The sequence below is a fragment of the Fistularia commersonii genome, chromosome 27 (assembly GCF_037954325.1).
Source record: "Fistularia commersonii isolate RoL2024-O1a breed Wild chromosome 27, RoL_Fcom_v1.0, whole genome shotgun sequence".
In the NCBI taxonomy this organism is placed as follows: domain Eukaryota; kingdom Metazoa; phylum Chordata; class Actinopteri; order Syngnathiformes; family Fistulariidae; genus Fistularia; species Fistularia commersonii.
This window is the reverse complement of record NC_141310.1, coordinates 11,984,066-12,008,418: the sequence shown is the minus strand read 5'-3', so window position 1 is coordinate 12,008,418 and position 24,353 is coordinate 11,984,066. Positions and strand designations below refer to the sequence as shown.

At 48.4% G+C, this 24,353-nt stretch overlaps 1 protein-coding gene across 1 annotated transcript in view; it reads right to left on the bottom strand.

Annotated features, from left to right (window-relative positions):
* Positions 1-24,353, bottom strand: part of tox3 (TOX high mobility group box family member 3) — a 43,156-nt gene that overhangs the window by 2,775 nt on the left and 16,028 nt on the right. The window contains exons 2-3 of the mRNA XM_086174602.1: positions 14,119-14,184; positions 5,493-5,744 (exon numbers count right to left, since the gene is read on the bottom strand). Of these exons, the coding sequence (XP_086030728.1) occupies positions 5,493-5,744; positions 14,119-14,184 (318 nt within the window). The remainder of the gene's footprint in view (positions 1-5,492; positions 5,745-14,118; positions 14,185-24,353) is intronic.

Here is a 24,353-nt window from a genome sequence, read left to right as displayed (position 1 = left end):
CCCAACATCAACACATCATAAGACGGCGCACCTGGTCTTATTGAAACGGCCTTATGAGCGGGCGCCGCTCTTCAAAAACAATATCGCCAACGCCATTTAAGACGGCAACATATTGGATCTGCAATCCATTTTCGCTCGCGCGCGCCGTGTCTGCTGCTTATCGCCGCGGCGATCGCGGATTTGCATGCGCGGGTAAAGGGGAGGGGTGAGGTTTGCGGACTGGTAGGTGTGGAGATGAGCGGGGGGGCTGTATTATTACAATCTTTCAAATATTTGAAGCCATAACACACACACACACACACACACACATACAAGACCACTGTAATTTTGCATATCTGACCTGCTGTTTTCCCAGGGTTATTGTTACCTCCATCATCAGGAACACGGTGGCAAACATCCAACACACACACACACACATAGGCACGCACGCACGCACGCACACACGCACACACACACACACACTGAGCTCATTAGCCGAGGCCATCTGTGTCACGGCTACTTTGCTTTAGCAGAGTCGGTTTGTACACAGAAAGCAATGCTAATGCTAAATTTGCTAAAAGTAGCGCTGACTGCTAACACCCAACGTTGCTCTTAATGACGATAATAAGAAGAATAACCAATGATGATAATAATAATACCTCGTTCTACAATTCCTTCTTTTATATTCCTGGTTTCCACCCCGCCGGCGTCCGATTTTGAAAGGACACGGACAGATAACCGCTAATAACGCGGCGGTGGATGAAATCATCTCGAGTAACCGCCGCCTCGAGTGCCTCCAAACATAAAGCCGCTGCTGGGACGTCCGTCCGCATCCCTCCCCCTCCTCATTTGCATTTTGATTGCGGTATTGTCAGCACCGGCGGGCAGACATCTTCGCCAGATATTGTGATAAGTCATCGTAAATCTGCAAATAAGTCCTTATCTTGAGTACACAGCGGCCAGATGTGCCTCCCCCTTAGTCATGTCTGTGTGTGTGTGTGTGTGTGTGTGTGTGTGTGAGCTGGAAAATCCAGCCAATAAAGGCTTGTTATATTATTTTTTTCCTTTAATAAAGGTTTGTAATATCCCTCATTGAGGATTCTTTGAAGGCGAGAGCACCGGCGACACGCATCGGACCGGCGAGTAAACCGGCATCCGAACGCAGGTTTTTTTTTTTCCAAGGGAAAATAAAAATAAAAACCAGAAATTGGGGATTCTTTGCACAGCGGTGCCGCGCGCTAAGCTGTAACAGGCCAGGAAAAAAAAAAGAAAAAAAAAAAGGAATGTTTAACAAGTTCAATTTCCATTCAATCAATGCGAGGGCTCTTGGAAATGTTCCGTGGCGGCGGAGGGGTAAAATCATCTATATGGTAATTATGAGGATGAATCCTCCCAGTAACTTTCGCCGGCACGAAAAGGTCAGTCCTATTAAAGATAGTTTATCAGCGCCCTGCACGTATTCCTTTGCTTCTAAAACCGCTACTTCATTTTTATTTATATTTTTGGAGGAGGAAGGGGTTTCGGAGCGGTTGGCGGTTGGAGCGCAAGGAAGGGGGGGGGGCTCTTTTTCGGCAACCCGTCGCTTAATCCCGAAGACAACGAGGAGTTCGTGAGGCTACAATAACGTGGAGATGAATTGTTTTGCTTCCCCCCCCCCAGGCCCGAACCCACCTCCTATTAAAAAAAAAAAAAAAAAAAAAATCTTCACCGGCATGACATCATCATCATCATCGGCGAATCCATTGCGCGGAAGGTCAAGCTGCGACTTCATTACAAGTATTGCATGCCTGCGCGAGTATCTCTTGGTTGCTGACTGACCCAATATGTCACAATGGCTGTCTGTCGGGGGAGGAAGAAACAGAGCGCTGGGGTTGGAGGGGAGGAGGAGGAGGAGGGAGAGAAGAAATCCACTCTCTTAAATTGATGTAGAGCTCATGTCAGTGCTTCCTGGCTCGGAAGGGAAGATAAGAGAAGAGCTCGGGAGGGGGAAGAAAAAAAAAAAAAAAAAACAGGCTTCCTGCAACGACGGCCACGTTTTCCATTTGATTCCAGACACGGCGGATTTTTGGACCGGTGGAAAGCGAATGTGTGGAGGGGGGGGGGTTGCACGTGGACGACATGCTGCAGGGGGAAAAGGCGCTACTTTTGGGTGTTAGCTTGCCGCGGTCAAGCTAATTTTTTTTTTTAAAACATCACAAGTTGAGCGGGGGCCTGAATGCCATTTAGGCTCCGCCTTCCTGAAGGCCTTCGGATGCAAGATGCTAACGGAGGAGCCCTGGTTGTTTCAGCGTATGCTAACAGAAACCAATCACCCTGGCAGAAATTGTGAATACAGCGACACCGGCGGCTCCCGACTCGCCGCCATCGGAGGGGGCGAGCGGGTTAAATAAATGATGACTTTGGATTCAGGTGCTCGCCGAGCGTGGAAAATGTTTTTTCACTTTCTCATTTTTTTCGCAAAACCGCGCCGGCGCATCTGTGTGGTGATGAGACAGCGGCTTTCGGAAGCGCGGCGCAGAACTAGCATGACGGGATAACGCTGCCGTGACGCCGCGAGGTTTATTTGTTTACCCCCCGCAGACGTGACCGTGCACAGAAGGTTGCCGTCAGCGGAAGTCCAAAAAAAAAAAAAAAAAAAAAAATCCCCCAACCGGGCAAAGACATGAAAACCTCCATTAATGGAATCACCGTCGCCGTTGGCGTCGTCATGGGACTTTTTGGCATCGATTCTATTTTGGGAGGGTAATGAAGGGCCGCGACAAGGTACGACGAACATGACTCGAAGTGAACGGAGCCGGAGAACCTGCAACCCCCCCCTTTTTTTTTTTTTTTTAATAGAGTCTCCACACAATCAGAGACATGAGCCATGCAAATGGTGTTAAAGAGGAATAAGATTTTTTTTTTTTTTTTTTTGGAGGGGGGGGGCAAATCTAATCCTCCGGCAAGTGGCGGGGAACGGCCGGGAATGTAATTGTGTCGAGGTTCCGTCTCTTCCAGATGTAGAAAGCTTAACTGACCATGAAATGAAAATTCTTTAGGCGAAAAGCCTTCGGGATGCGCTCGCCGGCTGCACGGCGGCGTGTTTTTAAAAGCTGCAATTATCTAGCGTGCCCCGAGCATGGAAGGGTACGGGGGGGGGGGCAGTTAAAGTTTATTACCCCCTCCTCATATGGCACGTAAATAAATATCTGTAATATCAGTGGAATTGTGGAAGATGTACAGCACGAGGGGCGGAGCTTCGAGCGCGATTCGTTCATTCGCAGCTAAAACGCCTCAATCGGCGTCGGTATCGTCGTCCGTTCACGTCAAAACATCCGCTCTTTCCCGTCGTCTTGAAACTCCCGCGTTCGCACATGATATCGAAAGCATACGAGTCTTGCTCCCTCATCCGACCGCCCCATAAAGACGTGCGAACGTTCACCTTCTCGTTGACACGTCGCGTAAAAGCGTACGAGCATTCGGCCGAGCGCGACATCGTTCGCCGTAATGGGAAGGAGGTGTCGTGCCTTCCTGTCGCCGGAGCAGATGTGACGGCCATCTGGAAGCTCAGCGTGTAGCCTCGTACGCCGGAAAGGGTTCGGAAATCCGGCGCCGTTTATTCCGACACAACTATGGGATGGAAATGCGTTTGAGGATTTAGCTCCCCGTTTCGTCGACGCGTTGATGTTTCCATGACGCGTTCAAGACTCGGGTCTGAACACCGTACGTGACAACACTTCCCTTCCTTAGTGTTGATACAAGATAATGCTTTTCGTTTCGGGCGGAGCCAAAAGAGTTGGTCAGTTGTGTGTGATAAGCGTAATTACGAGCCGCTGATTCGAAGGGTTTCCTCCGTTAGCTCAACCGTAGCCCGTTGGCTAATTTGTTCCCGCATGTGCGGGACGTTAACGTTTTAATCGGTCGACTTTAAATAGCGAGAGGAAAATCTGGGGTTGCCGGGTTTCGGGTGTTTGTACGCGGCGCCGTCGCAAGGAGTAAACGTCAGGGGGATATTTTCGTTTTTGTCAGGTTTTGGCCCCGAAGAACAATCGCAAGATTGCCGGTGGAAGTATTCCACTGAAACTGGTTCGGACGATCAGAAGGGGAACAAGTGAGCTTCAGTTCGACGGAGTCGGTTTTCAGCACCAGATGGATCAAGTTCTCAAGTCGCCCTCCGCTATTTTATTGCGGTCTCCATTTCTATCGCAAGGCTTTAGCGCCTTGCTGTGTCAAAGCAGTTTACACTCTGATGGCGTCAGATTTGGCATGCTAACCGCTAACCTGGCTACCGGGAGCTACTTGGGATCTTATTGTCGTTTGTTTAAATAAACTTTATCGACAAAAATGCACTTTTGTTTAACGGAGAGAAAAGCGTTTTATTGCCGCTAGCAACATTTGTTGAGTATCTAGTCAAATGTTTGTTTAACAGACTTTGTTAGGAATAGAATATGTATCTAATTCCTGCTTGAATTTAAATAAGTGCCATCTGTATTTTTGGTACAATTCATAATGACTCGTTTTCTATAGAAATAGTTATTAGTTGTAGCTGTAATTTGTTCGGGTTTTTGGACGGAAAATTGGAAAACACGCGTGGATGGCAAATCCACTTGACTTCTCCGAGCCGTTTCAGTTGTTAACCGAGCAGATGTACAGGACTGTCTCAGAAAATTAGAATATTGTGATAAAGTTCTTTATCTTCTGTAATGCAATTACAAAAACAATAATGTCACACATTCTGGATTCATTATAAATCAACTGAAATATTGCAAAACCTTTTATGATTTTAATATTGCCGATTATAGCTTAAGTCTTGAGAAAACTCAAAAATCCTATCTCAAAATATTAGAATATCATGAAAAAGTTATTTATTTAATTGCATTACAGAAGATAAAGAACTTTATCACGATATTCAAATTTTCTGTGACGGTCCTGTATTAATAAAATAAATTATTAATTAATAATAAATGAATAATTTGTGATTAATAACATTTCTACATCATGTTTAATCACAACTACCTCAAATGCCGATACGTGGATCTCAAAAAAACACTTGTTTAAATCAACATGTGAATAAGCACTTCTGCACACTCGTAGCTCTGGTAGCATCATATATTAGCATGCGAACTAGAGGTGCATTCGGGGTCCCGTTTTTTTTTTTTTGCCGTCCTTCTCGAAGGCCGGTTGCGCTTCCTGGTTTACCGGCGATCTGCTCACCTTATGAAGGCAGAGGATTGCCCCCCCCCCTCCCTTCCCGCCCCCCAAGGCCTTCACAAAACCCCCTCGCAGCCGGGAACATAATATCATGACATTTACTCGATGTGATCATACGCCTCCCGTGTGGTAAACAAGGCCAGCTGCTGCGCCAGATGTTCTGACAACAGGAGGCGCGCGGGAACGATCAAGGTGACATTACGGTTCGGCAAAAGGGCTCATTTAAGGACTCGCGCGCTACTGATATCCGCTTTTAATCTCCTCCGATGCGAACGGCTCTCGGAGATGTGGATGCAGGGAATGCAAAGTGTAGCGGCGCTCACCATTGGTTGACCGTTGTTGACCGGCATGCCTTCCTGGTCCATCATGTTGCGCGAGATGGTGATGGAGGGCAGCTCCAGGCTCTGCGGCGGGAACTGGGGGATCAAGGGTCCCCTGTGCTGCACTTGAGGCTCCGGCATGGCCGGGAAGGGCGAGTCCACTTCGGCAAGGCCCAGGCCGGACTCCGTCTCGGGCGGCGGAGTGATGGGAGGGATCTCGAACTCCTCGTCTCCCAAGCTGGGCGTGTGAAACGTCTAGAGGGCGAGGAGAAGCAGTCAGGACGGCTAACGCGCAGGGAGAGAACCTAGCAAGAAAACCTTTAGCGGGGATTAAATCAAGACAATTTAGTTCCAGGGAGGGTCGTCCACACACTCGTCTGTAAGTGCACCGAGATGTAACATTTCCTAAACCTATTAGAAAGTCCACTTTGAGGAGAAAAAGGGCGAAAGCAAACTCTATTAAAAAAAAAAAAAAAGAAGAAGTCAGAAGCAGAAAAATATCAAGCAGCAATCATGTTCGAGGGAGGATACATGATAAAGGTCCTTAATCTTGTGGATGGAAGATGTTGGGTTGAAGTGCACTGAAAGTACACGTCACAGGGAGACGGGTTTAAAGAACATTTCCAAAGATTATTGCGCTCGGCCAGAAGTGTTTTTGTTCCCCTCGCCTGCACCCTTAAATCTGCTCATCAAACAGCCTAATCCCTCTGCCGTTCGAATTAAAGCTTTTGGACACACTTAATTTGCTTACGCGCCTTCCTCGGAGATGGAGCGTTTCACCCCAAGCTAGGGTCTTGTTTTCAGCCGAGCGCCGCGCTAAGCCGCGCTCCTAGCCGGCGCAGGAATGCAACCGGAGGACGGGGTCTCGGCGGCGTGGGACCCGAGACGCTCGGGTTGGCGAGAAGCGGCGATAGCGGGGTGATTTTTAACCGGACCGCTCTTGGCACGGTGCTCGGAGGCGCAGCAGTTAAGTGCAGAACCGTGTTAGACTCCCGGCGCCGTTAGAAACATCTTTTTTTTTTTTTCTGGCGTTTTCTGTCGAAAATGAGGATAAAAAGAACCTGGTTTCTGAATTGAACTCCCCTTTTTCTGCTCTCTGTCGGGTCGGTCCGACGGCACTGTTTCAGCACCCGTAACTGCAGAAAGTAATTTGACCCAGAACCAGAAAACAAAGACAGCTCGATGTTTGTATGGGTTCTGGCAGACGCCGGTTTGCCCTGTTTTAAAACACAGCTGCGTTTCATTTGCTGAAAGCAGCGCGAGTCCTGGACAAGATCACGCGTCACTTTTTGAGATAAACTCTGGCTTCTCCCAAAGGGGTGCCTTCACTACCCCTCCCTCGACCGCTGTTTAGCATCTACGCGTTAGCCGCTTTCGGACAGAAAAGTACTTTACGGCCCAGATTTTTTTTCCAGGAAGCCTCCTCCTTGGGGGACCTTGGAGATTTGCAATCGCACAGGCAGTAAGGGACAGCGGTAGTCAAAAGTCAAAAACCATCCACCGCAAGGACGATGAGACAAGGAGCTGCGTGGCACTTGAAGTAGCCCCGTCGTTAGCTTACTGTATTTATTTTGGCCCAAGTGTTGACGTTCCTCTCCTTCTGCAGCTGAGCAGGCCGTAAAAGCTCGGTCCATTTTCTCGCCGTTCTCCCGATTTCGTCACAGGAAATCAGCTGCGCGGTGAAAATGGCGCTCTGTGTCCGCAAGAGGTATCTGGTAATGGACACGTCTTCTGATTCCCAACAATCACCAAGCACGGACGTCACACCCGTAAAAACGACCCCGACTCGAGTAGGTGCTAAAACGGTTCTTGGAACTAGATCTGGGTCCAAATGTGCGCCAAGAAATACGGCCCGCTTCCCGAAAAGGTTTTAAGGAAATGCAAAAAGTTCCTCCGGGGAGAAAAGCCGGCACCTCGCGGCGGTCAGTCCTGTGTCAAACATCAACTCAAAAACAACGGGGCAGAAGTCGCGTCACCTCAGCATCGACCCAATAAACTCCAGTATTAATGGCGGCGCGACGCCACCCAAGCTTGTCTTCCCCTTGTTCCTGGACTCCATCTCCCCGTCACCAGCAGAGGATAGAATAACAGAGGGGAGACAATGGAGGGAATATGCCAGCACAGCCCTTGATTAGGGAGTATTAATGTTCCCCTTGCTTGCTTTAGCACACAGACACTTGAAACTAATTCATTGCCTACTCAGGGCAGCTGTCTTGACAAGCACTGATGAATTCCAGTGGCAGAGGCGGCTAATAGAGTTTTCAACCCCCCTCCTCCTCCGCCTCCCCTCACCCGCCTCCCCTTCCTCTGCCTCTCCTTCTGCATCCCAACTGGCGTTTCGCTTTTTGGCTCTTGTTCCGCGGCAAGCGAATCGGTTCACCTTTCAAAAGAAGCGAAGGTCATATTCATCGCCGCTCCGACTCGGGATGCAAGATAATTTGCCGGCGCTGTCAGCGGGAACCGCTTGCGAAACCAGTCGGCCCACCATCGCGGTGGGCTTTCGTCCGCTCTTGGCGCACCGCGACTTTGTTCGCAGTAACCGCAGTGTCGAGAACATTCATGGAAAAATAACTGACATCGGTCGCAGAGTCGCACGGACTTACAACATGTCTACTATAACTGCAGTCGCCAAATATCTTTTTTATCTGCTTCCTGCGGAGCGGGGTCGACCTCTGCGGCGGCCTCGACTCCCTTGAGGTCCAGTGCATGTAGCTGGAAAGCCGCTAGTTATCATTCATGTGACGCTGAGGTCTGTGCTATTTCTGCTACCAAAAAGCTACTTTGGGACCTGTCCTGCTGGAATTCTGTTCCAGGAACTACCCTCCTCCAAGGGAACTGTTCAGCGGACAAACCAGACAAATCCTTCCACTGCTTTGCTGCCTAAAGAACGCTGTTAGCTGTTAGCTAACTCCAAACTTTTTTTGGCCAAAATTTGGATGTTGCTCCATCCACCGAGCAGGCCAGAAGACCTTGGACCTCTTCGTTGCTACATTTGTCAGCGGCTCTCTAGTTTTTAAAAATGCCGCGCCGCAGTCGGGAAGAAGCACCTGGGAATGGGCAAGACTTGTATGGTCCAACGATCACCAAGCACCTGACATATGAGGTCCTATGGAACTGTAAGAAAACCCTGCCTCGGGATAGGAGCTCAGATGGTTCTAGAAGTTGAGCTCCGTGCTTCCTGGTTCCTCTGCTGAAGAGGCTTTAGGAAAAAGCTCCTAAAGAGCGAAAGCGGCTAAAGATGGCTGCTTCTTGCAAACTGCCTTGACACATCACCTGTGTTGTTTCTACATATACACATTTGGTTTTCGCATTCTCTGCTCCGTGGGCACTGCTTGCTGATGTAAGTAGGTTTTTCCGGTGGTGTTGCTCCAAAATAGGCCACCGCATCCTATAGGCTGGCACATCGTGACCCGGATTACAGAGACTTGAAACAGACCTCAAAAAGGCGAGGGGGGGGGCGACCTTTAAGTCAAAAACAAGAGCACGAGTGATTGTTTAATGTTAACTTCACAGATACAGAAGGAGCCAAACATGGAGGAGGCTGATGGAGATGAGCACCCCATCCCCTATTGTTAATAACAATTCAAATTAACATCTGCAATTTAGGGGGGCTTAAATAGAGACATGGTGTTTCGGACTACATGAGTTGTCTACCGTCCCTGGAAAAAGACCCTCTTCTGGGGGGGGGGGGGAGGTTGCAGATCTTCCTGGATGCCTCTGAGCGTTACACTGTGCTGTCGTGTCATTTCACATAAAGCCGGTCTAATTCTGCACCGGGAGCAGCTCTGATGGGAGATTAAGAGATGCGCAATCCACTTTCTTTACATCCTCGGCCCCCTTATCCATTTAAAAATGTCCTGAAAGGCTCACGAAGCGAAGCGGCGAGCCGGACGCGTGCACGTACGACGCTAAAACGGAGTCACGAGGGGCCGGGCGGTGCCTCCATGTAACCCGGCGTGAGCGTCCAAGAGCAGGTGTGTTGAACCATCTCCAGTCCAGAGCTCATTACGGACGGTAAACACGGACAATGCTCCGCGGTCGGCTATTCTCGGCCTCGTCTGCCCCGGGTCCAGCGCTCTTAAAGTATGTTAGCCTGATTAGATAAGTTGCGAATTACATAACAAAATATGGTCTAATGGCATCATCGTCCCTGCAGCTGCTGCCCTGGAACAAGTGAGCACAGTGCAGTGATAGAGATAATACCCAAGATCTTCATATCTGCGCCGGGACGCTTAACAGTCAACTTCTTCTTCTGGCGCTCTTGTCGTCGTGGCGCTCTTTCGGGACAAAGAGCAGCGAAAAGCTTTTCAGGCGGCGTTCCCAGTCCCTCAATAAACGCGGTAATGCAATTCGCAGATGCAATAAGCGGGACTTGTTAAAAGGCAGCAGCATGTGAATACTGAGCATAATAGGCCTTGGAATCAATAAAGGCAGGATTGAGGATCCAGTTTCAAATAACCAGACGGGGCCGGAGTGCTGCTCCTCGAATGACAACGTCAGCCCGCGGAACCTCTAATCAACATTATTTCCAATTTGGATAGTTTGGAGTCTATTTCTACATATTTATAGTTCATTACACTTCTCTAATATGATTGGGAAAGTAAAGTGATACGTCTGAGTGGAACACAATCTCAGTGTACAGTATCCTTTTCCCTGAGGGGGAGCAGTCAAGCTTTCCCTGCTAGCATGTGCGCTTCATCGGGGTCATCTTATCTCATCCCCTTAAGTGCATAAAGGTAAACGATACGAAACGGGTTTTGATGTTGTGATGCGAGAACACGGCGAGCTAGCTTGCTAAGAGTGTCGGGCTTTAGCTTGGGCGGGTTAGCCTCGCGGCGAGGAAGTCGTAAGATTGAGCACCGGCCCCTGCGTTGGCATCTCCGCATGGGCTTGATTCCAACGCCGGCCGTCGGGGCAGGAACGGAGGAGCTTCTGCCGTTAGCGCTAGCGGCTCCCAAGCGCCCACGTGAGACGCTTTCGGGCAGAACGGCTTTAAGAACTCAGTTCACAGCAAGAAGAGACCACGTTCGGGGGGTACATGTACTTTAAGCACCACACTCAAAAAGAAACAACCTCGAAGAAGAAGAAAGAAGAGCCAAGTTGCTACAGGATTCATGTTCAGCTTGGCGGGAATAATAACTATGGGGTTGAAATGTCTTTATTTTCTTGCTGTGCTGCTTCGCCGTTAGCTAATTCCAGAAGAACTAGGAGTCACCTCTTCATGCCTCTTTTTTTCTCCAAGCGGAGTGAAAAAAAAAAACTGACCACTGTAGTTTTGAACAAACGGTGCGCAGCAGAGTGCGAGAAGTACCTGACGACGGGATTGGCTTAAGAGTTCTACCAAGCGGAGACGTGAGCGGCGTAGGAGCTAAAATGGTTGCTGTGCCTTCCAAATGATCGAATAAACATCCCAGGAACAGCAAAAGGTTCCAGCAGGGCGGAAGCAGCTCAAGAGCTAGCTTAAAGAAACGACTACATACTCCACGACATCCAGGAAAGAAAATGTTTACCTCCTTCTTTTGGTCTCATTTGTTCGTTTCCTGACGGCACTGTCACTGTACGCTAACTTCTCGCTCCTCCTTAGCTTCAACATCTTGTCCGAATATCATTAAGCCGGGTTGCCAGAGGGCAAGATGGCAAAAGCGCTAAAGTGGAAGCTTAACAGGAATGAATAAATAAATACCAAAAAAAAGTGTCAGCGTGGCATTTAATCTGCCCTCCGCACTTCAAAGTTCTCTTTGGGTACTTCGTTTTTTTTCCCCGCGCCACAAAAGAGGACGTGTATTTTGAGAGTCAAATCTTTTCGATCTCGCCCCCCGTGACCGCAATGGTGGTTGCAGAGAACAAGCGCCGGTGCCTCTTCACGCATCGGCCCGGCGCTCGCTGTTTATTCTGCACAGCGGCAATAAAGTACCTACGGTGGCCTTCGGGGTGTTATCGCGGCGTAAAGTGAGTCATTGCCTGGGAAGCAGCGCGACTGATGGATAATATATTTACTATTTAGGAGCGGGTATCACAGTCCATTGCTGCCGGTGTTCCCTCCCACCTCCCACGCCGACCCTTTAAACAGCTAAAGAGGACACTCTCATTGAAACCTCCTCATGCAAAACAGCAGGTGGCCCCGGCTAACAAAAAAACAGCTGCAGAAACCGCTCCTGATACTACAAACCGGACAAATATAGCAATCGCGAAGCAAAGCGCTCGTTCTGACGCAGCCCGAGAGACAACACGGGAGGAAAAAAAAAACAAAACAAATCATTCTTTCAGGAAAGCCGGTCGCAGCCAGCGATCGTAATCTGGGAAGAGACGAGATAGAAACATAAGTACTGCTGATGAGTCTGTGAGGTCTGAGCTGTAGGTCAGGCGGCTTCTTCTTCTTCTGGTTGAAGAGAAGTGTAGTTTTATAAACCTCGTAGCGGCGAGTGTTCCTGCAGCACATAAAGTTATTTATTCCCGATCCGCAGGAGGTGATGTTAACTTAGCTTGGCGGCCGGAGTTAGCCGTCCGTCACGGAGCTTCCGCTCGCCGCTGCCCTCTCACCTCCAGGCAGACTCATAAAGTATCTTGAGAGTAAAAACTCGGGGTTGCTAATACTCGCCTGAAAGGAGAGCTCTTCCTCCTCCTCCTCCTCTATCGCTCTCCCTACCCTCTTCTTTTTAAGCACAATGCCATCTGTGCCCTGACACTGGAAACAGTTGTTCCTTTTGATAAAATGCAAATAAGCTGGGCTGTTTTTTTTTTTTTTTTTTTCTTCTCCATCAAGTAGCAAGCATCCACTCCAAACACCTCCGCCCCTTTCCCGGCCCCAAACCCCAACCTCAGCACCCCCCCTTCTTCTTCTTCTTCTTCTTGAGCTGCTGCTGTGGGCCCTCACAGCTGGGGGGGCTGAACACTCCACGCATCTGACGTCGACCACATCCCTATCGCAGTGGATGCATAGAGGATGTGTCCACTCAGCGTAGGAGGAGGGGGTCGGAGGTCGGGGTTGCAGGGCGGGGGGTTGGTGCGTCTCAGTCTCTTTGTGAGGCCTCTACTTTTTTATGAACATAAGGTCACCCGCTCCACGTTTCATCCAACTGCCCTTTTTGACGACAAGACTACATCCATCACTGTATTTTACAGCTTTGTGTGGATGCCTTGCTGGTTCAGCCCCCACCCCTTTGCTAAACTGGAGGATGACCGGTATTTTTGGTGCACTTGTCTCTAATGACAGGGCAGTTGAGTGGGGTGGAGAGAGAGGGAGGGTATCACTTGGGAAAATTTAGCGCACCGTTAGCTCCGCTATTGCTCGCAGAGGTAGTTGTAAAGAGTGGACCTCCAGTGAAGTGACCCTTCCCCTCTTCCTCCTTTTCTAACATGACCACATGGTTGCTCAAGCAGCTCGGCAGACCTGCGGCGCTTCAGGCACCTTTTCGTAGCGCCTGGGCAAAGAAACAGGTGTTTGCACCCTCGCATGCGGGAACCGTGAGCATACAAGTCTGCGCAAAGAGGAACAACTTCCCTGGCAATAAAAGCCTTGCATTGAATCTGCATGCTGGTAAACTGCTGAGAAATTGTATCATTGCTAGCATCATGAATTCGGAAAGCCTTAGCTTCACATGTTTTTTTTTTTAGCTTTCGAACAGCAAAGCGGAAGAAGAAGCACTTCTTTCCATCACTGGAAAATTTATCGAGCATACAAGTCGGCGCAAAGAGGATAAACATCTCTGGGAATAAAGCCCTTGCATGGTATCTATGCCTCCCAGTAAAGCACTGAGATATTATATCATTGCTAGCATCACAAATTCAGAAAGCCTTAGCTTAGCATGCTATATTTAGCTTTCGCAAAGCAGAGAGGAACAAGAAGCTCCTCTTTCCAACACTGGAAAATTTATCGAGCATACAAGTCGGCGCAAACTATGCCTCCCAGTAAACTGCTGAGAAATTGTATCATTGCTAGCATCACAAATTCAGAAAGCCTTAGCTTAGCATGCTATATTTAGCTTTCGCAAAGCAGAGAGGAACAAGAAGCTCCTCTTTCCAACACTGGAAAATTTATCGAGCATACAAGTCGGCGCAAACTACGCCTCCCAGTAAACTGCTGAGAAATTGTATCATTGCTAGCATCACAAATTCAGAAAGCCTTAGCTTAGCATGCTATATTTAGCTTTCGCAAAGCAGAGAGGAACAAGAAGCTCCTCTTTCCAACACTGGAAAATTTATCGAGCATACAAGTCGGCGCAAACTATGCCTCCCAGTAAACTGCTGAGAAATTGTATCATTGCTAGCATCACAAATTCAGAAAGCCTTAGCTTAGCATGCTATATTTAGCTTTCGCAAAGCAGAGAGGAAGAAGAAGCCCTTTTTTCCATCACTGGAAAATTTATCGAGCATACAAGTCGGCGCAAACTATGCCTCCCAGTAAACTGCTGAGAAATTGTATCATTGCTAGCATCACAAATTCAGAAAGCCTTAGCTTAGCATGCTATATTTAGCTTTCGCAAAGCAGAGAGGAACAAGAAGCTCCTCTTTCCAACACTGGAAAATAAATCAAGCGCTATGTCTTCATCGCTCATGCTATCCGTGATTCAGATGGGGTTTTAATGAGGTGGGGGGACGGATGGAGGAGGGTAAAGGGATTAATACTCACATCGCCGGCAGCCAGCAGCGCACCGTTGGCCTCTGTCATGTTCATGTAGTTGTTGTTATTCTGGAACTGCCAATGAGGACATGAAAAACAAAACACACACACACAGAAGCTATCAGCTCATTGGTGTCGAGATAACATCGAATGCAACTCGAGTGGCCGCTTTCATAATGGACACCTGTCACTCAAACACCCGTCCCTCCCACCAGCGAATGTTTATATCCGTCTCTTTCGGCTCGCGCCACAACATTCTGCTACTTCACCGTTATTGTGATGCGGCGAGAGGCCGGGGGGGTAATGAGAGTCTGGCTACGGGCCATTCAGGCATTATGGGATGGCAATTAAGGACATGTTTGCATCACAAAAGCCAAGTATCAAGATACGGTGGCAGCTTATTAACTTCAAATAACCTATGGGAGAGCGGTGATACCGGGAGAGGTTTTTTTTTTTGGGGGTGTTTTGGTTAATGGACGCTTGTTCCCGTCAATGTATTTATCCAGTCTTTGATATCAGTGCCGTTGTCACGGTGATAATGACCGGGTGTCAAGCTGTGACGACACCCCGGCGTTAAAAAAAAAAAAAACCTTGATAAGCAGTTCTTTGCCGAGAAATAACATGTTGCCACAACACCCACCCTCCCGCAACCCGCACATCGCCTGCCGGGCGAAACGGCAGCCACTTCCTTTCTTAGGAGACACAACCGTGCTGACAGGTAGGAACAATAGGACACAGAATGAAGAATTATGGGCTAGCAGCTGGGTCCGGGGAGCACAATGCAACCTCTCTCTCTCGCTTTCTCCCCGGACCAAGAGACGGCGCAGATCCCGGCCTGCACGGCGTCGAGAACGCCCTCCCCTCCCCTTGTCTTGCGGTAATCTCTTTTGTGTGTTTATTACAAAGTCAGAAAAAGAAATGGCGAGTGATGAAGAACCGGAGGAGAGACGGGAGAAATGACTTCTTATCTCGGCAAGAGCCAAACAATAGCAGAAACAAATTAAGATCAGAGCGAGCCGAGTCGCGTGTTAATATATTTTTTTTCCAAACCCCTTTTGTGTTTTTCTTTTTTTTTTCCTCTTTCTTTTTACTTCCCCTCTCATCTTCTCTTTTCTTCCGAGCGGTTAGCGCGCGAATGTAATTACCGAAAGAACTGCCGCTAATCAACTACGAATGGTATCCATTAATTAGTCTGTGCCCCGGAGACAGAGATGGGAGGAGGAGGAAGGTTTGGCGGCGGCGGCGGCGGCGGCGGCGGCGTTACACGCAGTTGCCGAAGCAGGTGGTGACGCCGCCCCCACCTGAAGCTGCTTCGCTAAACTGCGAAGCAGGGGTCACGCCTGTTTGCGCGGACGCCGTCGACCAACGTGAGAAGCTTCTTCACGTGCAACTTGGAGCCACTCGGCTGGTAATTAACCTCCTGCCGAGCTTATCTACGACGCGTTACTCCCTCTTCTTCTTCTTCTTCTTCTTCTTCTTCTTCTTCTTTTAGATAACAAATTGAAGTCTCAGAGATATCCGTCCCTGTTCAAACGCTGGGAACATTGCTCCGATCGCCGCGCCAGATAGCGCCTCCGCGTCTCTGTTCCGACCTCGAATTACATTTCATTTTCTTTTTTTTTTTTTCCTCCCCCCGTCCCCACTTTTTTAGGCCGTTGCGCGAACCGCAAAATAACGAAGTATTTTCCCCATATGCGCGTCCATTCCCGCGCTATAATAGCGCTTGGTTGCCGTGTTTCGCATTTGCAAGCACGCTAACGTTCACCAATCGGGACGCCGACCCCCTGTAAAATGATTTCATTGGAGGAAACGGCAAAAGGTGTCTTCGGGCGCTTGTTGGCGGTTCCGGATCTCCTCCCAGAACGCCACCCGGATCAAGCTTCGCCGTTTCAAGCTACGCTACGTCCCCGAACCACCGGAGATGGTTATTGTAACCCCCTCCTTTCAGAGGAGCTAGTGTTCACGCTAGCGTCCATGGAATCAAACGCCAGATGAAATTAAGTGTGAATGGTTGTGTTTGGGGGGGGGCAAAGGGGGGGTTCGCCGCCGCCGCCGCCACCACGCAGCTGACGGTCAGGCACCGCGCTAAGAAATGGGTCAGTGCAGACAATGTAATTAAAAGGATGTGACAGGATAGAGGAGCGGCGAACAGCAGTGCGTGCGTGAAGTAATACTCACTTCATTTGCTTTTTCTTTTTTTTTTTTTTTGAAACGTTACCGTGCACGGGTGGGTGTTTGGGTGGGGTGCTTTCCACAAAGAGAAGGGGGGGGAAAGAGTCTCCTGTCACGGCAACGCGGGGACAATCTGGTGGGACTGGTCGTAAAAAGGAAAACAATCGCGCCGTCCGATGTCAACGGGCGAGCATGAAGAGCTCCGATGTTAAACGGACGGCTAATTTAATTGATTTATTTGCTTATTTTTACCCGCTCACCTTCGAAATCCTGCTGCCAGGAGAGTTTGTGTGAAGGGGCCGCCCGATGGGAAATAAGGCATTTTATAGCAAACAAAATTATTTCGACCTCATGGGCGAATGTTTACAAGCAGACAAACACAGGAAGTAAACAAACACAACGTCGCAGAGTGGACGGCGAGCCGATCTCTTGACCCGCTGCTTTCTGAAATCGTGTGTGTGTTCTGTGGTTGGCTAGTACGTAGCATTAGCATAGTGGTGCTGTAGGCCTTTGTAAGTTTGACGTGCACGACTGTAGCTTTTCAAATGAAAACAGTTTATCAAGAAATCTTACAGGATAAGGGTGCTAACGCTTGCTGCAATGCTAATTCAGAGCTTTTCTTTCATTCCCGAGCTCCTCATCACCTTTCACAGTGCTGTTGAGTCAGGACACTGAACTCCTAGCAAGCTTCTTTGGGGTTTGTTCAATCGGCTAGCCGATTGGCTAGCATGCATTAACATGGAATTCCCTTTTCCGGTCAACCTTTGCAGATTTTTGACTTGCATGACTCCAGCTGCTTCTCTTTAATGGAGTTTGCTTAGTTTTTCTACAGGGTATGATGCTAACGCCTGCTATCACGCTAACCCAGAGCTTGGCTCAGAAAGACAGAGCGATTGACTTGGAACCATATAGTCCTGGTTAGCTCCTCCCAGCCTGTTGAGGTGCCTTTGAGCCCCTCGCTGCTAAGTGACTGCCCGCTGCTAACGGTTTGCCCAGGATGGGTTAAAGGATGTGGTAAAATTTCGCTGATGTTGTGCTACATGTATGACTGAATGTGCGTGACCTCCCTCATCTATCTTCTACAACAAGAGTGGAAGGTCACAACTGTCCCCCTGACGTCCTTTTTAAACCGAAGCAGCGCAAAGATTAACTTCTGGTAAGGCCGCAGGTAGCGGCATTGGTTTTTTTCGTTAGCGCTTGCTCACGCTGCGGTCGGCTCGCTGAGATGTCGTAATCGCGAAAATCTGCAGTCGAACGGTCGCACAGGTGTTTCTGTTTTCGTGCAAAGAGAGGAGCAAGTGGACCCTCTTTAGCTGCAGACAAAAGCCAGCTGTTTGCAGACATTAAAGGTTTTTTGGTCCCGCGGTTTAAGTGTTTGAGTACAATCAAAAATAGTCACAGCGTGCTGTCAGTCCAACACCAGCAGCACCACCACCCAAAACCGCTAAAGTAATTCAATCAAGGGCCTCGGCTTTTTCCAGAAAGACATCAACTGCTGACAGGCTCTTTCACAGGTCAGCTCCAGCTTCCTAATCACAGCCTGGCACGCATTCTGCGGAACGCCACACTCGGGCTAATACGCTCCCCAGCGGCCGTCCATAAAAAACTCAACCGAAGGAAAAAAAAAATCCAGTAAGTTGGTGTATTATTCCGCTTAATGGCCGGGCTTTCTGCCAACTTCGAGCCTCGCGTTCAATGCAGGTGATTGGAACCAGCGGCGCCGTTTCCTTCGTTGCCGAGGATACAAGTCCTGCTCCCCTGGCCCTCCCCCCCTCTTCCCCCGTGCCCGAGTCCAACCGCCAAATACACGGTCATTTATAAGCTAATTCGGCATAAACATGCTGCAGCTGCCTCTCTGCTCGTCACAAGGCCCATTCACGCCCGGCAGGCCGCCGCGCTCACAGTGCGCCACCCGACACACATAGATGTATTCCCCGCCATGTGTGCAGCAGTCAATTTGTAAAGTGACTACCAAACAGCGTGTCCGCGCGGTCGGCTAGCGGGGGCCGTGTGTTCTGATCCGCAGGCCCAATCAATAGGTAATTCAGTTTAAAGCTAAAATCATTACTCCCCCAGACTCGGCCCGTCTCTGTCTTCCACCATTAGGACGGCGAGTTCTCAACTGTTTAAGGTAGCCCGGAGGGGGGAGGGGAGGTCGTCCGAAGTACCTCCGTCTTCCTCGTCTTCTCTCAGTGTGTGGCCCGTCTCGGTTAAAGAGGATCCGGCGCAAGAAAACGAGAAGAGACACCCCAGGCCACCGGATGATCAAACCTTCCGGTCCCGGATCATCGAGCCGCCGTTGGATTTGTTTTGATGTTAGCGTTTCTTAACGGCGGTTCGTAAATTCTAGTCACCTGGATCAATCTGCAACGCCTCCCTCATATCCTGCCGCGGAGACGAGGTGGTGGCCAACTTGCGGGCGGATTGGTCGATTTTTCCAACCCTGACGTGGTGGCGTGTCCGCCGGTGACAACCTGCTTGCTGATACTACCAAGTTTTGCCAACTACATGCTAGCCTCAACGTGTTTAGCATTTAAGCGAGAAGAAGATAAGATAAGATAAGAACAACTTTATTAATCCCAAAGGAAATTGTTGTGCCAGAGTTACAGAAAATATAACAGTAATAAATAATAAAAGAAAAAAGAAAAAGGCAGAATTAGAAATAAAAAGAAACTATAAAGTGTCTCAGTGAAACTATAAAGTGTCTTAGTAAACAAGTGATAAAACTATAAGTGTCTTAGTAACAAGTGAGGTAAGGAGTGCACAATAGTATGATAAAAGGAAAAATTGTAGCGTCAGAGTTGCTCCTGTGATAAGCTAATACTTTCTTGCATCGAACGCTAAAAAACATCATATAAGTTTAATATATGAAAATATATTATATATATATAAATTTCACATCCGTCCATCATGCTAATGCTAACTGTGTGTCGGTTTAACACGCCACTCTAGAACCCACGCACCTAAAAAAGGGTCCATGGTGCTAATTGAAATGCATCATTTTTTTTTTTAGATTTTCACATTTTTCTGTAATTATTTCATTGAGATTCACGACTTGAAGATCCGTCCCCAAAATATAGATATTGGGGATATATATTTATATATGTATGAAACCACCATCTTGGATTAAGACTCCCTGCTCTTTCAAAATATAGAGATTAACATAAAAACACCTTGGCACGCTAAGGTACGTAGCGCGTGGGTGAAATCTGTCCCCCCGGAATCCGAGCAACTTCTTCGACGCGAATTAAAAAGAGCTAATTTCCTTAATAACTCATCCGTCTGAATAATTAATCAAAATTAGCACGTTACAGTTCCATCCCTGACAAACGAGCGCTTGAAGAAAAACACCAAATCGGCTGAAGACGAGCCGCGCTTTCAAAACAAAAGGAATAAAAAACAAAACAAACCCAAAAATAAAAACTTTAAGTGATTTCACACTCCGGCAAATATGTGTGATGTGTTTTGAAGCCCCCCCCCCCCCCCCTCGCATTCATTATAGCAGCAGAAGGCGAGCGCTAGTTTGTGCACTCAGCATATTCCTCGGGGCTCTGGATCTATATCCAGCGCCGGAGAGACGTATCTTGCAAAAGTAATAAGACGAAGAGACAAACGGAGAAAGGATGAAGCCGTCTTTGCAACTTCTTCTTCTTCTCCATCTTCTTCTTTTCTCCCCCGTTTGCTTTTAAAGTTATTTAAGAATGAGATCCGTCGGGGTTTTTCTTTTCCAGCGCTTCAAAGCGAACTTCTGGCAAGCGCCGCGTTTGTCGGCATCCACTCATTTTCTGTAACGAGCAGGCTTTTAAAGAAAAAACAAACAAAAAAAATAAAAAAAATAGACGCGTTCGAACGAACGGGTTTCTCGGCCGCGGCGGAGGTCGGCCGTCACTTTAGCGCCGCCGGCTCATGTCGTACATCCCGTGATCAAAACGAAGCAGATAACAGGGCGGCTTCGTCTTTTAATTCTCATGAAATAATTACAATCCCCTGCTCCTGTTCGCCGTCTCTGTTCTGCATCTAGCGCGATCTCGCTACGCAGCCAAAGCTAAGGTACGCTATCATTCGCCGCGGCTCAACGAAACTAAAACAAAGACCGTCCGCGGAACCGTCGCGCGACATCCTCTGCCCTTGCTGTCGAGTCTCCTCTGTACTCCGGAGAGCAAATCCCAAAAGAAAGCGCCGGCTAAATGGGGGTTCCATCTTTGATCTGGCGGGGTGCAAAGCCATTGGCCGGCAGCCACAAAAGAGCTTAGGCTACACGGAGAGGGCCCGGGAAACACGGTGTAGCTTTCTCACGATGGCCGCCTTTGCGCGGCTCTTGAGGACGTAACGTAAGCGAGACTTCGGCCCGGTTGTGTTTTCTTTTTTCTGTGTCCGTGTGTCTTTTTTTTCTTTTACTGCAAAGCCATGTCTCACGGCTGTTTACTCTCTGCAGCTTTGAAGCAACTCCAAGTCAAGATAGTTTCAGAGGCGCGGGGAACTTTTTTACTTTTCTCTCTTTTAAACAAGCTCACTTCCATCGGAGGACGCTGATGGGGGAGGGAGGCTAATAAAGAAGCTAACCAGAAAAAATGACATGTTTAGCTGTTACGCAAGGGAATCAAGAGATTTCTGCTTCTTGGAGCGGGGCGACGTTGCCCGGCATCGGCCCCATCAGATGAGCTCCAGGACTGGGATTCACATCGAGCTGCCGGGAGTGGAGTCCTCTCTTATTGCTCCCACGGCGCCGGCGCATTTTTTTCTATCCTCGGCGCGCAGCAACTGGCTAAAGTGCTCATTAGAACCGGCTTTGGGAGCCGTACGCGCCGACAGACTCCGACTAATCCACTCTTTGCTGCCCGGTGACACCAGGAGGAGTAAATATGGGATTTTACCAACAGAGACAACGGTTGTTGGGGTTTGAGGCGGACTCACGCTCGCGTTTGGTTCGCAGATAGCTACGTCCTGGCAAGCGTCACCGCCTATCTGCTTACCCGGCGCCAACACGCCTGTTCAGCAATGCATCCCTGAGTGGACAATGCAGAGTTCACTTCTTTTTCAGCTACAAACATGGTGGCGGCGGAGGATCTGGTAAGGCACATTCTGACGGTGTTCTGCGATACATCCATGGCATCATGTTGACAGAGAATCCTTCTCCATGGTCATGCCATCTTCTTCTCGGCCGCTCCTTTTTGCCGGTTGTATTAAGCATACCGCGTAACCCTGCCCCTTTATGTTCGTTGCATTCGGCTACAAATAACGCGAAATCCTCAGAAAAACCGTCGCGCTTACGCGGGAAATGAACGACGGTATTTAACGTTGAGGAAAGATGACCCCTTAGCCGTTTAGCTAGGTTGTAGACAACCACAAGATTAAAAATGCTAAGTTGAATGCTAGTTGAAGTCGGGAACGTTTCCCGGCTTTCGGCACAAACAAACGCCGCGCAAGTTCCTCTTGTTTTAGAGAAACTTTGCTCAAAAAAGGGAAGTGTAAACCATTATTTTCATAAAGTAGGTCCTCGCAGGGTCGATGATCTCTCCGGCGGGGTGGGGAGGAGGAGGAGGGCCGATGGATCAACTCTTCCACGACTTCCCCGCTCGGCTTTTCAACCTGCGCCTTTTTTTTTGTGTTACTCATACCTCCGCGGCTGCAGCGAGCACAAACCGACCAGTTGTTCAATCTCTATAAATCTGGAAAAACACAAACCGCCGAGCGGTGACTCGTATATCAGTCTATTATATACTACGGGGTCGACTGTATTAAACAAATGGCTCAGCCTGCAGCTGGAAAAGAGAGGCAATATAGAGGGAGCAAAGGTTATTGTCTAATTTAAATCTTGGCCGCCTTCCCGGAGCTGTACCACATTCCAATTTGTGTCTGTGTTGCTTGGCACCGCGGACGGGGGTCCGGCTGCGAGCGCTCTCCCCCCGGGCTCCTCTCCAGAAATGTGTCTCCGAGCTGACAGTCAACAAGTTGGCGGGGGATTAACTCGGGGAATGACTCGGGCGGATGACGTGAAACGGTGAAAATGCGCAAAAAACGATACGGACGTTGCTCTTTAATCTCCTTTTTTTTTTGTTTGTTTGTTTGTTTGTTTTTCTTTTTTTCTTCTCCGCCACCCGGCTCGGAGTCGTCGTCGCGACCGTTACGTGGAGCTTGTGAAGACGGAGCTTCGCGTTCTTTATAATATATCCGAGTTTGGTAATTAAACAGCAGCTGGAAAAGACATCTGCGAGCACGCGGTTGTTGGAAAATGGCTGAGCGGGCTTTTGGAAGCAATTAGCTATTTCAAGCGTTCTCTCCTCGGCGAACTATTGTCTGCTCATCTGGTGGATTGACAGCACACCAGGACATCATTAGCACGCCCCGGCTGCGTTTAAGACGTTGTTTTTGTGTTTTTTTTTCCTCTCTCTTTCCGTCGCTCGTGTGTTTTAAACAAGGCGTCAGACGCAACGAAACGACAACTGCAGGTCATTCAGTTGAACGGCTTATTCTGTCCCGCCGTCCAGCCAATCAGAACGGGTCTTACTCCTAGTTGTGGTCGTACGCGCTAGACCGGCGCAACTGTGGTCTGTGTGTTGAAGGATTCATACATATACATGGACAACGTTCAATGCTAACATGCTAACGCTACTTAGCATCTCAAGCGCTGCATTTCTCGGTTTGTATCATCCATGCTAACGTTTAAAAAGCCGCCTTTGAGTTGGGAAACGAAACCTCGGGTGCCTGGCTTGGGGTTGACTGTGCCCGTGTTAGCGGAAATGCTAACCACAGAGGCCGGGAGCTTGGATATCGCCGATCGGGTGATTACGAGAAAAAAAAACGCTCATCAGAAAGCGCTAAATTAGTTCAAAGAGCACCCGAGCGGTGACAATCGCAGATCCAGAGGTCGACCCTCATCCCCCGCCTTCCTGCTCTTTCGTTTTCGCCCAGAACACCGACATTGTATTTCTTCAACCAGCCCACATCCCATTCCAGCTGTATTGATTTCCCCCTCGCATCAGAGCTCCAGTTAGACCCCCTACACCCCTTCCCTCGCAACCTCCATTACTCCAGGAGGCTAAATAAGAGAAAAAAAAAAGGGGGGGGGTGAAGGTGGAGGGGTTCAGGGACATTTTCTGCATTTGAGCCTTGACCTCTATTTTAAGGAATCGTGCCTTGAGTTTCTTCGCCGAAATTATTGAGAGCCGACTCGCAGTTCACACATGTTCTCACATCAGTCTTAGGTTTGTGTTTGACCCATTTCACCCAGTCACCACACACACACACACACACACACACACACACACATACATATAAATAGAGATATATGTGTATACACATATACCAGTGACATGCAGTCAGGGGAGGCAGGAGAGGCCGTGCCTCACTTGCCAATCTTGGAAAGAAAAAATGGGGAAAAAAAAGAATGAAATGATTATAGTTCTCAGTGGTTTGAGCTATAAAGGAATTTTTCATTTAACTTCACTAGTTTTCATGATTGTTTTTTATTCAAAATGGATTTTCACAATTACTGTTCAAACGACTGCTGAGAAGAGACGTGCATTGAGGCGGCAGACTGTCGAGCCTCAACGTAGATTGTGCAACGACGGCTGACTGCCGGCATGCTCTGCACTAAGACCGTTTTGCTGTCTCTCTGCATGTCGCTTAAATGTTTAAACACTTTTGCTATATGAACTACATTTCTAATGCACAGTGTTTTTTTTTCAACAACTGTATGCGTGTTTCTAGTTTCTTGTGCTGAGAGATCTTTAAACGGCTGCGAAGAGCCACTTAGTGAGGCACGCAGTTCTCCTGCCTCAGGGAAGTTAGTGCCTCGTTTCAAGAGCCGACCAATGAGGGTTCATTCATTAATTCATCTGTTGATCTGTTTCTTTATTTCCTTCCTGTGGCCGATCAGGTGATTAGTGAATTTGTTTGTTCCTGCAGTTAGGATGAGATTGAAATGAAATAAGACACTTTGGGGAAGTAATTAAAATGATATTGGGTGATTTTTGAGAAAATTTATGATGAATCAATTAATGTTCGTGACAAATATACTTTTCTGCTTGTATTTTTGTATTCATTATTAAAAGATAAATAATAATTCAATA